This window comes from Gorilla gorilla, chromosome 4, assembly GCF_029281585.2.
Source record: "Gorilla gorilla gorilla isolate KB3781 chromosome 4, NHGRI_mGorGor1-v2.1_pri, whole genome shotgun sequence".
Lineage (NCBI taxonomy): Eukaryota > Metazoa > Chordata > Mammalia > Primates > Hominidae > Gorilla > Gorilla gorilla.
Genome location: NC_073228.2, coordinates 183,595,143 through 183,608,267, shown reverse-complemented (window position 1 = coordinate 183,608,267; position 13,125 = coordinate 183,595,143). Strand labels below are relative to the sequence as shown.

The 13,125-nt window shown below is 43.6% G+C and overlaps 1 protein-coding gene across 13 annotated transcripts; it reads left to right on the top strand.

Annotated features, from left to right (window-relative positions):
* Window positions 1–2,147: 2,147 nt before the first annotated feature.
* Window positions 2,148–12,620, top strand: HNRNPH1 (heterogeneous nuclear ribonucleoprotein H1). Of its 13 annotated transcripts, none has more exons than XM_063705932.1 (14): window positions 2,173–2,451; window positions 2,653–2,790; window positions 3,604–3,731; window positions 5,362–5,517; window positions 5,724–5,867; window positions 7,354–7,492; window positions 8,439–8,617; window positions 8,702–8,773; window positions 8,830–8,963; window positions 9,112–9,247; window positions 9,651–9,710; window positions 9,804–9,893; window positions 10,541–10,633; window positions 11,843–12,620. In XM_063705932.1, exons 3-14 carry the CDS (start codon window positions 3,635–3,637, stop codon window positions 11,959–11,961), a joined length of 1,419 nt encoding a protein of 472 aa, XP_063562002.1. In that variant the 5' UTR covers window positions 2,173–2,451; window positions 2,653–2,790; window positions 3,604–3,634; the 3' UTR covers window positions 11,962–12,620. The 13 variants fall into 13 exon arrangements, with proteins under 13 accessions (XP_030867197.1, XP_063562003.1, XP_063562002.1 ...); XM_019027210.4 differs by lacking the exons at window positions 2,173–2,451; window positions 2,653–2,790 and adding exons at window positions 3,015–3,132; window positions 11,207–11,256 and having other exon boundaries at window positions 11,843–11,948; XM_031011337.3 differs by lacking the exon at window positions 2,653–2,790 and having other exon boundaries at window positions 2,148–2,451.
* Window positions 12,621–13,125: the final 505 nt, after the last annotated feature.

Below are 13,125 nucleotides of genomic sequence, written 5' to 3'. Positions count from 1 at the left end.
TCATGCCACTGCACTCCAGCCTGGGCGACATATCATTATTATTATTACTTTTTTTTTTTGAGACGGAGTCTCGCTCTGTCACCCAGGCTGGAGTGCAATGACGCGATCTTGGCTCACTGCAAGCTCCGCCTCCCGGGTTCACCCCATTCTCCTGCCTCAGCCTCCCATGTAGCTGGGACTACAAGCATCCGCCACCACGCCTGGCTAATTTTTTGTATTTTTAGTAGAGACGGGGTTTCACCATGTTGGTCAGGCTGGTCTCTAACTCCTGACCTCTTGATCCACCTGCCTTGGCCTCCCAAAGTGCTGGGATTACAGGCATGAGCCCCACGCGTGGGCTGATGATTAACTTTTTGTTTAAAAAAACCTTTGGCTGAGCATGGTGGCTCATGCTTGTAATCTCAGTACTTTGGGAGGCCGAGGCAGGCAGGTCACTTGAGGTCAGGAGTTCCAGACCAGCCTGGCCAACATGGCAAAACCCCATCTCAACTAAAACTTAACAAAAAGTAGCCAGGTGTGGTGGCACACACCTGTAATCCCTCTACTTGGGAGGCTAAGGCATGAGAATTGCTTGAACCTGGGAGGCAGAGGTTGCAGTGAGCCAAGATTGCACCACTGTACTCCAGCCTGGGTGACAGAGTGAGACTGTCTCAAAAACAAAACCAAACAAAAAAACCTTTCATTGCCAGCCATGGTGGCTCACACCTGTAATCCCAGCACTTTCTCTGCGAGGCTGAGGTGGAATGATTCCTTGAGCCCAAGAATTCAAGACCAGCCTGGGCAACAAAATGAGACCCCATTGCTACAAAATAAATAAATAAATAAATAAATAAATAAATAAATAAATAATCTGAGCAAGGTGGCACATGCCTGTGGTCCTACCTACTCAGGAGGCTGAGGCAGGAGGATTGTTTGAGCCCAGGAGGTAGAGGCTGTGGTGAGCCATGGTTGCACCACTGCACTCCAGCCTGGGTGACTGGCCGTGCCTCAAACAAATAAATAAAAAATAAAAATTTAAAAACCTTGTTTTAATATAAGTTGCACAATTTATATATAAGAGAATTGGCTATAAATGTATGAAATGTATTCTACCTTACTACTATTCTTTTTTTTTTTTTTGAGTTTTGCTCTTGTTGCCCAGGCTGGAGTGCAATGGCGTGATCTCAGCTGACTGCAACTGCTGCCTCCTGGGTTTGATTCTCCTGCCTAAGTCTTGCCAAGTGGTTGGGATTACAGGCATGCATCACCATGCCTGGCTAATTTTTTTTTTTTTTTTGAGAGGGAGTCTTTGTAGCCCAGGCTGGAGGGCAGTGGTGTGATCTCAGCTCACTGCTTCCTCTGCCTCCTGGGTTCAGGCGATTCTCCTGCCTCAGCCTCCAGAGTAGCTGGGATTACAGGCGTGTGCCACCATGCCCAGCTAATTTTTGTATCTTTAGTAGAGATGGGGTTTCACCATGTTGGCCAAGCTGGTCTCAAACTCCTGATCTCAAGTGATCTGCCTGCCTCGGCCTCCCAAAGTGCTGGTATTACACGAGTGAGCCACCGCACCTGGCCGGACTCTCTTCTTGATTACCTCAGCCAAAGTGCCTTCTGAAATGGTACCACAGGTGTGTGCTTCTAGTTCGGTTTGTAGTAGAGGGCCTGGCATGTACCGTCATTCACCCTGCCTGCTCCATCTGCATCCCCCTCACATCCAGCAAGAGTTTTCCTTTACACAGGGTTTACGGCTCCCCTGCTGATCACCTGCCAAAGCCTTCTCTCGGAGTTAACACCCTTGCCAAGGCCTAAGTGGCCTTTGAAGATCAGGCCCTGCTTAGCTCTGGGCTCCTGTCTTTCTTTTGATGTTCTCTCTACTTTTTCTCAAACCTGTCAAAACTGGATTGGGACTCTGTGGCACAGGGGTTGGAAACATGCTTTGTCCGCATCTTCCCAGGGTGGCACTCAGGCTTGCACTAGCTAAGGTGGCCCTGCGGCAGGGTCCAGCACTACCTTATTGTTAATTTGTGTATTGTCTGTGTCCACTAGAGCTGGGGTGAGGAAGGCAGCCAAATCAGACATGGGGAGGCCTGGGAGGCTACGGCATCTTAGGTTTTGGGCAGTGCTGCTAGAAACCACGAACATTAGTCATCTCGCAGCATGTGTGCACATAGGGTGACCCGGGGGCCTCCTCGAATGCAGCGTCTACGCCTGGTGAATGGACGCACTCTTACCAATTCTGCTCTGCGAGATGCAGCGGTAACCTACCGAGCGCAGAGGCCGGCGCGCACCCGTGGAGCCCGCGCTCGCGATCCCTCCTCGTGCCAGGGCCGCAGGGCATTCAAGGCCTGCCGACCGTTAGGCGGGTCAAGGGGTACACAGGGTGCGAATTCGTTAGGCAAAAGCTGGGTACAGGCGCGAGCCACAGGCACGGAAACCTTGCGCCGACCGGGGCCCTAGGCCCGACGACGGCAGGTAAGGGGAAGTGGAGGCACACATGGCTGGGACGTGGCCCAGGCACCATCCGGGTGGCTTCGGGCGCGGAACGTCCGCAGCCCCGCAGCTCCCAGGACGTTCGACAATCTGCAGCTGACCAGCTTCGGCCGGTTTGGGGATAAAGGGAAGACAGGCGGCGCGGGGAGTGGGAACGCCTGAAGGCCGCGCCCCTCCTTTCAGGTCGGCCAGGAGCGCGCCGGTAAGAGCCTGGGGGCAAGGGGTAGAAAGACGCCCACCTCATCACAACCCAGAGCTCGGGACTCCTATACAGTCCCGTAGGGAACAGGCGGCCGCCATTCCCCTCCCCCACGCTGGCGGGTAAGGCTAGAGAACGGTTTCAAGGAAGACGCATGCGCATGAAACAATTATAAACCGCTAAGGCTCCCAAGTTCAATATTCGCGGGAAGGCGCAGGCGCAACAAAAAGCCCGGCGGGTTTATGGGTGGGGGTGCTGAGCCCAAAACCCAAGCGTGTAATAATCCGCCGGCGGGAGGCGGGCTGGCTCTTGAAATTACGCATGCGCCAGAGCTCTTTGTGACGCAACGGGGCGGTGCGGGCCTCTGGCTGCGCGTGCGCAGAACTCGCACAAAGGGCCTTATTTAGGCTGCGCAGGCGCCCGCTGGCCATTTCGTCTTAGCCACGCAGAAGTCGCGTGTCTAGGTGAGTCGCGGTGGTTCCTCGCTTGCAGTTCAGCGACCACGGTGGGTACCGTTTTTGCGAGGATTGTTTGTCCCCATACCTCTGGGAGGGCCACGGGGACCTTGGCGAGCTGCGGGCTGCCGTCGAGAGCCGCGAGTGGTTCGCTGAATCTCGGCACCGCCGCTGAGGCCTGCAGGCCGCGCCGACTCTATTGTGTGAGAAGTCGGAGGAGGCGGAGCGGAAGCGGCCGCCGCCATTTCCTTTCCTCTACGCTGGCTCTCGGCCCGGGCCCCTACGGTTCGGGGCGCCGACAGCTGTTGCTCAGGACAGCTTTGGGGGTCCGGTCGCCGGACGAGGAGGTGTTGGAGTCGCCGGGGTGGGTGCATCCGCCCGGTTTTTGCTCCGTGGGGGGGCGGTGCGGGCCCGGGGGCGCCTCGGAGGCGAAGGACAGCTTAATTGGCGCTCTCAGGTCTGGTCGTCCCCGTTTTGCAGTTTGTTTCGACGCCGGACCGCGTAAGAGACGATGATGTTGGGCACCGAAGGTGGAGAGGGATTCGTGGTGAAGGTCCGGGGCTTGCCCTGGTCTTGCTCGGCCGATGAAGTGCAGAGGTTTTTTTCTGGTGAGTTAGAACTAGGACGCGGGAGTTCGAGTTCGAGGCCGGGACGGGCGGGCTGGCGGGCGCCCGGGCCGGGCCGGGGCGGGGCGGGGCGGGCCGGGCCGGGTGGGACCCGGGGCGCCCCCTGGCGAGGCGCGGGCGACTACACTCACCGCTGTGCTGCTCGCGCCGGGCGGGCCGCTGTTACGCAATGGAAATTTCGAAAGCCCCGCCCGTCCTCCTGGCCCTTGGGGGAGTGCGGCAGATTTGGCAGACTTTGTTTTCTTTACCTATCTTCGAACACCAGCTTTTCTTTTATGGGTGTTTTTTTTTCTTTTTCTTTTGAGTTGGGGTCTCTGTCACCCAAGCTGGAGTGCAGTGGCGCGTTCTCGGCTCACTGCAACCTCCGCCTCCTGGGTACAAGCGATTCTCCTGCCTCAGTCTTCCGAGTGTCTGGGACTAGAGGCGCGCACCGCCACGCCCGGCTAATTTTTGTATTTTTAGTAGAGACGGGGTTTCACTATGTTGGCCAGGTTGGTCTCGAACATCTGACCTCAAGTGATCCGCCCACCTCGGTTTCCCAAAATGCTGGGATTACAGGCGTGAGCCACCGCGCCTGGCCCGGGTGTCTTTTTTTCGAAAGGATAAATTGGCATAGGTGGGATTTTCTCCTCAATCTTGAGAAAATGCCCGAGTGATTAGACAAATAATAGTAATGTTTTGCAGTATCTTGAAGTGTAACCTGTTGTTTCCAGTTTTGGTGTTTTCTTAAAAAGGAGCATTCTTCGGAAAGTTAAAATGTCACGTCTTAATTTCAGTTTTCCTAATCAAGATTTGATAATTGAAGAGTGTTTACTCATCTAGTTCTTAATCTGGCTCACTATACAGTTGAAGACGCTGAAGCCCAGGGAAGTTTTTTTGCAGTACATAGGTTTCCTGAATATTTTCTATCAGAATGTCCTTGTTCCCATTATTAGACTGGGAAAAAGAAATTAGACTGATTAAAATTCTATTTGGATGAAATTAACAGCTTTTGGCAAGACGTTTGTAGTATTGACTTACTATCTGAATTTAGCGTTGGTAACGGAAAGCGACCTGTAAAACAAGAACCAAGTACGCTGGAAGCCGCCTTGCAGGGGGCAACACTGGGTTTGGCTTCAGCTGTGCAACTTGGAGCATTTTAGCTTGGTAACACTGATCCCCTTTCAGGTGAGTATTGGGCTTGTAATTTGTATTTGAATGAGAAACCGTAATGTGGCTGCTGGTAAGGTAAAACGGATAAATGCGCCAGACCAAAACAGCTCGCAACGAAGTATGTTAGCCGTAAAGTCACAAAGTCCAGGCTTGATAATCTTCTGAGAAATTGATAAAAGATGTGTGATGTAGACATGAGTAGCAAGGACTAAAGAGATAAATTCATTCTGAAACTGCTTTGAATATTGTATGTTGTTGATGGGTTGGAAATATATCACCTTGGGAATGAGGTTTTTTTTTTTTAATTGGAGTTTTAGGAGTTGGTAATATCGTGGTCAGTATATATAGGCTTCACAAGTTACGTAATTTGTAGTGGGAACATGGAATAGACATTTCATCTGCGTCACCCAGAGGTGGTTTTAGGTTTTAAATTCTGTATTAACGGTTGTTTTCTTTCCAGACTGCAAAATTCAAAATGGGGCTCAAGGTATTCGTTTCATCTACACCAGAGAAGGCAGACCAAGTGGCGAGGCTTTTGTTGAACTTGAATCAGAAGATGAAGTCAAATTGGCCCTGAAAAAAGACAGAGAAACTATGGGACACAGATATGTTGAAGGTTTGATTTACATTGCCCTAGTTACAGTAAATAAAGCATTAAACAATAGAGGTCTTACCCCTTCTGAATTTTAGGTATTTGACTGCATGGAAATGGTCATCTAAGGGAGTTTGTGGCAGCTCTTCCTAGCTTATCTAAAGACCCAGGAAGTCTGAACTTTGTTATCTCATTTTCCAAAAGTGACTAATTCTAAGCACCTCTTTCAGTATTCAAGTCAAACAACGTTGAAATGGATTGGGTGTTGAAGCATACTGGTCCAAATAGTCCTGACACGGCCAATGATGGCTTTGTACGGCTTAGAGGACTTCCCTTTGGATGTAGCAAGGAAGAAATTGTTCAGTTCTTCTCAGGTATGTAGTCATGTTTGTTGCTGAGCAGTGAGTTTTGGCTAGCTTATGGCAAGGTGATTTAATAGACGTTAAAGTTGAGTAGCTTAGGTATTTCAATAGGTTGTAAATTGCCAATGAATTAATGTTTTCTTCCTAGAGACCTTCAAATAATTTAAGCCCATCTTAAAGGTGGAAATGAAGTACTTCCAAAATGTTAACTTTGCCTATATTTAGTATTATAGTTCAGAGTAGATCTTTCATTGAGGATTGCCCTCAACAGCTTAACTACTTTCCTCACATTGGTGTCCAGCTAAGTACCTCAAGTTAAAGGTAAGATCCCTTTACCAGCAGATAAGTGCGATGAATTAGGTTGTTGTAAATTATGGCAAGTGTCTGTGTTGCAAGAGACACATATTTGGGTCATGTGACCAGAAGCATCTAATGGTCTAATTCTCTTTAATGCAAAAGTCGGTTTATGAAAGACTTGGTTTAACCTGTGTGGTATAAACTTACTGAAAATCAGATGTAGTGAGAGTAGTTTGAATGCTTGTAGTCTCAGTATCTGAAATAAGTGTTTTGAAATTGTTCCTGGGCCTAAAGTATTTGAATGTTTTTATGCTGAAGAGCTGATAAGATTGCATGTTTAACAATGTTAGATAAGATATCGTATATTTTAAGTATTAATGTTTATGATGTGATACACTGGAAGCAAGAAATCCTTTCATGGTTTAGTGTCGTATGTTAAAAATTGATACATGTATCGAGTCCTAATGTCAGAATTTTTAAAATCAAGTCTGTTTTGTTTTGACACTAAATTGGTGAGAATTGAATGCTATCTGTCAACGTTAAATATGAACATAATTTCATATCTTCTAGGAAAGTGCTTTAAGTCCTTTTTGTAAGCTTGGGAATGTATCCACGGAAAGGATTTTTCATAGACGGAATTTCCAGAAGTGAATCATAACTACTGTTAGAGCATAAGCATGCATGATTGTGCTGTGTAGATCAGTTTTGTTGAAAGTTTAGATTGTTGTGTTTGTCAATTATAATTTAATGTTTCAGTTTTTATATGAAATGTTGTAAATGTATACCTTTTTAAAAACTTGAAGTTCCAATAACTTTAAAGCATTGAAATATAAAATGAGGTAAAAGGTGTTTTGAATTTAGTAAAACTGTTATTTAATGCTTAAAACTTAATTGAATTGTATAATTCTCAACATTAAGTTGCATAGATATGTGTTCTTAAGTTGTTGAATTCTTAATGCATCCTGTGTTCAGCAAGGTTTTTTAAATATATACTGCACCATGGGTGTGTTAAGAATAGTTATACTTTATAATAATGGAACTTCATATTATTGCAATGCATATTTAAAGAGTACTTGTTGAAAGCATACCATTCACCTAAAGTTAAAAATTCTGGTTTATTTAAAGCTATAAGAAGAATCATTTCTGGGCTTGTGATGTTAATATTGCCCCCCTACTGGGGTTATTTGTCCTTGGGTTGAAGGGTTGGAAATCGTGCCAAATGGGATAACATTGCCGGTGGACTTCCAGGGGAGGAGTACGGGGGAGGCCTTCGTGCAGTTTGCTTCACAGGAAATAGCTGAAAAGGCTCTAAAGAAACACAAGGAAAGAATAGGGCACAGGTGGGGATGGATGGTTGGTTGGATATGTCACTTTTCTTATGGTAAACAATTAAATCCATATTCTCTCTGCTTAAAAGAAGAAATTAATGTTTTGTAGTCCTAGGTAATTGATGTTTTGCCATGATTTCCAGACTTTTCTTGTGTCCCATGTTACACGCAAACTAAATTTTAGGTTTAAAATTTGTCCCTAGTTAATTGGTCTACTTGACAATTTTGTGAGTCTTATTAACCCCAATCAATAGAGTTGAGAGACTATGGCTTTAAAAAATTAATGCAAACCTGGCTTTAGCTGTAATAACACCCACCTAGAGTAAATTAATATTACCATAAGAAAATGTGATACTTTCTGATCTTGTTTTTAAAGTTGAAATGCAACAAACTTTTTCTTGCTGTATATAAATATTCTGCATAGTATTAATAAGCATAGCTTTCAAGAAATTGTCACAAAAGGTTTTATTCTCTTTGCTTGTGACTATTTTTCATTGAAGCATGCGCTTACCTATGCTGATTCTTACTAAAAGCATAGGCTGGGGTATTTATTGGCGAAAGGAAATGTGTAGTGTGGGCTGGACTGTTGGTGGAGGCTGGCTTTTTAGCCCACTTGCTATACATGCTGCCAATGGATTTAAGACTTGAAATGTTGAAAGTTGAGTGGAATTATTTCCCTCCTAAAACATTTATTTACAGTACTCCTCTCTACCCCTAAGGTTGGGCTCTGCCTCAGAGGAGTGAGTTTTTTTTTTTTTTCTATAAAGTTTACATTGTCTTACTATTTATTGAGTGAATTTCTGGTCATTGCCTATGCAAATATAAGAAATCTGGCTTTAAATAATAGTCAGTTTCATGGCTATGACTAGATTGTTTTCTTGTATAACTAAATACCTGTATAAAATGAACTAATGTTTTCTCTCCCTTCCCTACCCCTTCCTTATGAACAATGCTTTAGGTATATTGAAATCTTTAAGAGCAGTAGAGCTGAAGTTAGAACTCACTATGATCCACCACGAAAGCTTATGGCCATGCAGCGGCCAGGTCCTTATGACAGACCTGGGGCTGGTAGAGGGTATAACAGCATTGGCAGAGGAGCTGGCTTTGAGAGGATGAGGCGTGGTGCTTATGGTGGAGGTACGTGAGGATTCGTAAGGTTCGGCATGTCGTCTGTTCCTTTGTCTAGGTGTTTTATTTGATTGATTGTACTTTGTCTTTCAGGCTATGGAGGCTATGATGATTACAATGGCTATAATGATGGCTATGGATTTGGGTCAGATAGATTTGGAAGAGGTAAGGTAAGAATTGAATTTCTCAGTTGAAGGATGCTTACACTCTTGTCCATCTAGACCTCAATTACTGTTTTTCAGGAATGTCTGATCACAGATACGGGGATGGTGGCTCTACTTTCCAGAGCACAACAGGACACTGTGTACACATGCGGGGATTACCTTACAGAGCTACTGAGAATGACATTTATAATGTAAGTGTGAGATGAACTCACAAGTCAATATTTCAGTATGGCAGTAAAAGCCTTATTCTATAAATGTGAGCACTATGTTAGAAATCTTTAGTTTTTTTTTGTAACATTAGAAAGTTGATTTAATTCTTTGAAATGCCTTGTGTTGTAGTTTTTTTCACCGCTCAATCCTGTGAGAGTACACATTGAAATTGGTCCTGATGGCAGAGTAACTGGTGAAGCAGATGTCGAGTTCGCAACTCATGAAGATGCTGTGGCAGCTATGTCAAAAGACAAAGCAAATATGCGTAAGTGTGATTGAGCATTTGTGGGCTCTTAACAGGTGATTGTGTGACTAACATTTACAATAGAGAAATGGAAAAATAAGGATATATGAGAAGTTTCCTCTCCAGTAATAGATTAATTCTTGGGGGATGCGGGGGCAGTGTGTTGAAGGTTTGGGTTTTAAAAATTAGTATAACGGATTTGTGATACGCACATCTTGAAGTGTATATCCTTAATTGACAATATAGATGAATATGTAAAGGCTAGATTTTGGAGTTAAAGTAGATCACCTAAGAGAAGTAGCTAGAATTTCTTTGCCAAAGTATTTGAAGTTCACAGATCTGCTTGTTTAAAAACTTTATAAAAGTGCTTATCCTGTTTTGTTTCACCAACAAACATTTTCAAACTTTTTTTTTCTCATTTCAGAACACAGATATGTAGAACTCTTCTTGAATTCTACAGCAGGAGCAAGCGGTGGTGCTTACGGTAGCCAAATGCTAGGAGGCATGGGTTTGTGTAAATATCACTTTAGTGTCTTTTTTTTTAAGCTAACCTTGTATGCCTTTTCTCTCATTTCAGAACACAGATATGTAGAACTCTTCTTGAATTCTACAGCAGGAGCAAGCGGTGGTGCTTATGGTAGCCAAATGATGGGAGGCATGGGCTTGTGTAAATATCGTTAGTTTTTTTAAAAACCAAAACGTTTATATCTGTATAAGTCAATTATAAGTTGTTAATCTATTTAATAAGTTTAGCATAAGAAACTTAGGCAAAGCAGTTTCTTGATATTTGAGTTTTGTATCTGGCTTACTTAAATCCTTGTGAGTTATGAAGTTCCTTAGGATAGATAATTCAAATTAGATTTAAGTACTCTTGGGGGAGGGGACTACGGAGTGAAACTACTTAAATTTTCTAAGTATAAAGTTTAAATCTAAAATAGCAAAACAGGATTAAGATAAATGTGGGCATAATTAGGTGTATTGACATGCCTTTGATGTATCAAACTGAGGGGGAACCCACTAAATCCAGTCAAGCAGTTTCATAATATCTTCACAAAATGCCTCTACTTACGGAATCATGTTGATTTTAGTCCTGCTGATGTGTGTACCGTTACCACTTTGGTTTATCAATATTTGACTGGCTCAAATGATGGATAGAAGGGTAGCCTGGTTATAGACAGTAGGCAGAAGGAGGCAGAGGGTTACAGTAATGTAAGATCAAGACTGGAAAATGATAGCTATAGAATTACAAGCCCGGTACCACCAGGTACCACATCACATAAGAAAAAAGATTCTAATGTTTTCTTAACTTAACAGCAAACCAGTCCAGCTACGGGGGCCCAGCCAGCCAGCAGCTGAGTGGGGGTTACGGAGGCGGCTACGGTGGCCAGAGCAGCATGAGTGGATACGGTAAAGCCTGTTTGTTACTGTACTTAGAGTAAGTTACGGTAAAGCCTGTTTGTTACTGTACTTAGAGTAAGTTACGGTAAAGCCTGTTCGTTACTGTACTTAGAGTAAGTTATGGTAAAGCCTGTTTGTTACTGTACTTAGAGTAAGTCGCAGGCAGGTGCCTTTAGTTGGGAAGATGCAGGCTCCTTTTCGGTGAAATTGGGTTATTAAATGTATGCTTTCAATCCAAATGTAACTGTTTTTACTAGCTAATTTTCAGAAACAATCATTGGGAGGGGGAAGTGTTCTTTGAATTAAGAACTAGTCATTGCAGCTTTGGAATACTGTCGAGCCAGAAAATATCTGCCTCCATGTATTAAAACATTAAATAAAGTTGTTCACTTTTTTGTCTTTTGGTTAGCATTAAGTCAATTTTAGACAGAGGGAGAATTTGAAATAGTAGAATGGTGGTTGGGTTCAGGATCGTATTTATTAGTCAGTTAACCTAGGATTGGTTTTATTTATTTTTTTTCAATTGGTCTAAAGAATGGTGATTTTGGTATTATAGTCTTACCCTACAAAATCCTTTTGCAGACCAAGTTTTACAGGAAAACTCCAGTGATTTTCAATCAAACATTGCATAGGTAAATATTTTCTCAAAAAATATAAATTCCCAATAGCAAATACTGATATGTTGTAATAATACTTTCTATAGCAGTCAATGGCTCTGACTTAACTCCATGGAGGCTGCCATTTGGGCACAGTGAGTTGCCTTTAGTCCAGCTTGGTTGTCTCACTTCCTGCCCACCATGAATAGGAAAAGCAAGAGACTTCCCCTGTGCTCCCTTTTCTCAAATGCCATTCGAGGGACACATTGTGAATGTTTATGTTAAATTTTTTTTTAAAATGCCTTGTTTAGCTTTAAAAATACGAAGTAATTTTGCAATTTTTGAAAAACACTAGTTTTCCTTTAAACTTAATTTTTCATGTTGATCCTGAAGAATCCGTTAAAATGGTAGCACAAGAGTCTGGCAAGTTGGTACTGCAGAGAAAAGGGGTTAATTGAGGCTTGTTTGGAGTCGGGATTCCCCTTTCCCAAACATGCGTCTCGCCACTTGGACAGCAGCCATTTGTACTCGTATACTTTTTAAACTTTTTCTTGGAATACTATATTTTATTTGACTGGTAGTCTGATATTACTCCTAACTTGTCAAATTGATCTCTTTGCAGGTAACCAAGGAGCAGTGAACAGCAGCTACTACAGTAGTGGAAGCCGTGCATCTATGGGCGTGAACGGAATGGGAGGGATGTCTAGCATGTCCAGTATGAGTGGTGGATGGGGAATGTAATTGATCGATCCTGATCACTGACTCTTGGTCAACTTTTTTTTTTTTTTTTTTAAGAAAAAAACTTCAGTTTAACAGTTTATGCAATACAAGCTTGTGATTTATGCTTACTCTAAGTGGAAATCAGGATTGTTATGAAGACTTAAGGCCCAGTATTTTTGAATACAATACTCATCTAGGATGTAACAGTGAAGCTGAGTAAACTATAACTGTTAAACTTAAGTTCCAGCTTTTCTCAAGTTAGTTATAGGATGTACTTAAGCAGTAAGCGTATTTAGGTAAAAGCAGTTGAATTATGTTAAATGTTGCCCTTTGCCACGTTACATTGAACACTGTTTTGGATGCATGTTGAAAGACATGCTTTTATTTTTTTGTAAAACAATATAGGAGCTGTGTCTGCTATTAAAAGTGAAACATTTTGGCATGTTTGTTAATTCTAGTTTCATTTAATAACCTGTAAGGCACGTAAGTTTAAGCTTTTTTTTTTTTTTTAAGTTAATGGGAAAAATTTGAGATGCAATACCAATACTTAGGATTTTGGTCTTGGTGTTTGTATGAAATTCTGAGGCCTTGATTTAAATCTTTCATTGTATTGTGATTTCCTTTTAGGTATATTGCGCTAAGTGAAACTTGTCAAATAAATCCTCCTTTTAAAAACTGCACTCTGTCTTGTCTGTGCTTCAGTGTCATGTGGACTGAGTCTTGGTGCTCTGTGCCCACCTGGGGCCTAGGGCCACATCTCTGGCTTGGCAGTTGAGGCTGTTGTGTAGATGTCTTCAGTCTTCCCTCCAGTGCAACTGAAGGTAAACTCGTCTTTGGGGCCCTGGTGGAAGGGCTGTATGTCATTTGGCTGCACAGGACCTGATCTGAACTGCCTGTAACTCATTAAGTACTTGCACAAAACAACGGGGGAGGCCTCGCCAGTGCCCTCACTGCATGCCTGCATGTCTTTGAGGCCTTCATGCTTGGCTGGGAAGGTGCCGGAGGCAAGGGAGGTGTGATGAATATGTGGGTTTCTTCTAGCTCATAGGGTTTCTTTGTTGTTTTTTTTTTTGAGGCAGAGTTATATTCTGTTGTCTCAGGCTGGATTGCAGTGGCGTGATCTCAGCTCACCTGCAACCTCCACCTCGCGGGCTTCTCCTGCCTCAGCCTCCCAAGTAGTTGGGG

Bases quoted from the DNA above. Each gene is read 5' to 3' on its own strand.
- HNRNPH1 (XM_031011337.3), top strand. From the start codon at position 3,635: ATGATGTTGGGCACCGAAGGTGGAGAGGGATTCGTGGTGAAGGTCCGG. The intron at 7,493-8,438 runs GTGGGGATGGAT...ACAATGCTTTAG, and splicing joins AAGGAAAGAATAGGGCACAG to GTATATTGAAATCTTTAAGA. The intron at 8,774-8,829 runs GTAAGGTAAGAA...TTGTCCATCTAG, and splicing joins GTCAGATAGATTTGGAAGAG to ACCTCAATTACTGTTTTTCA.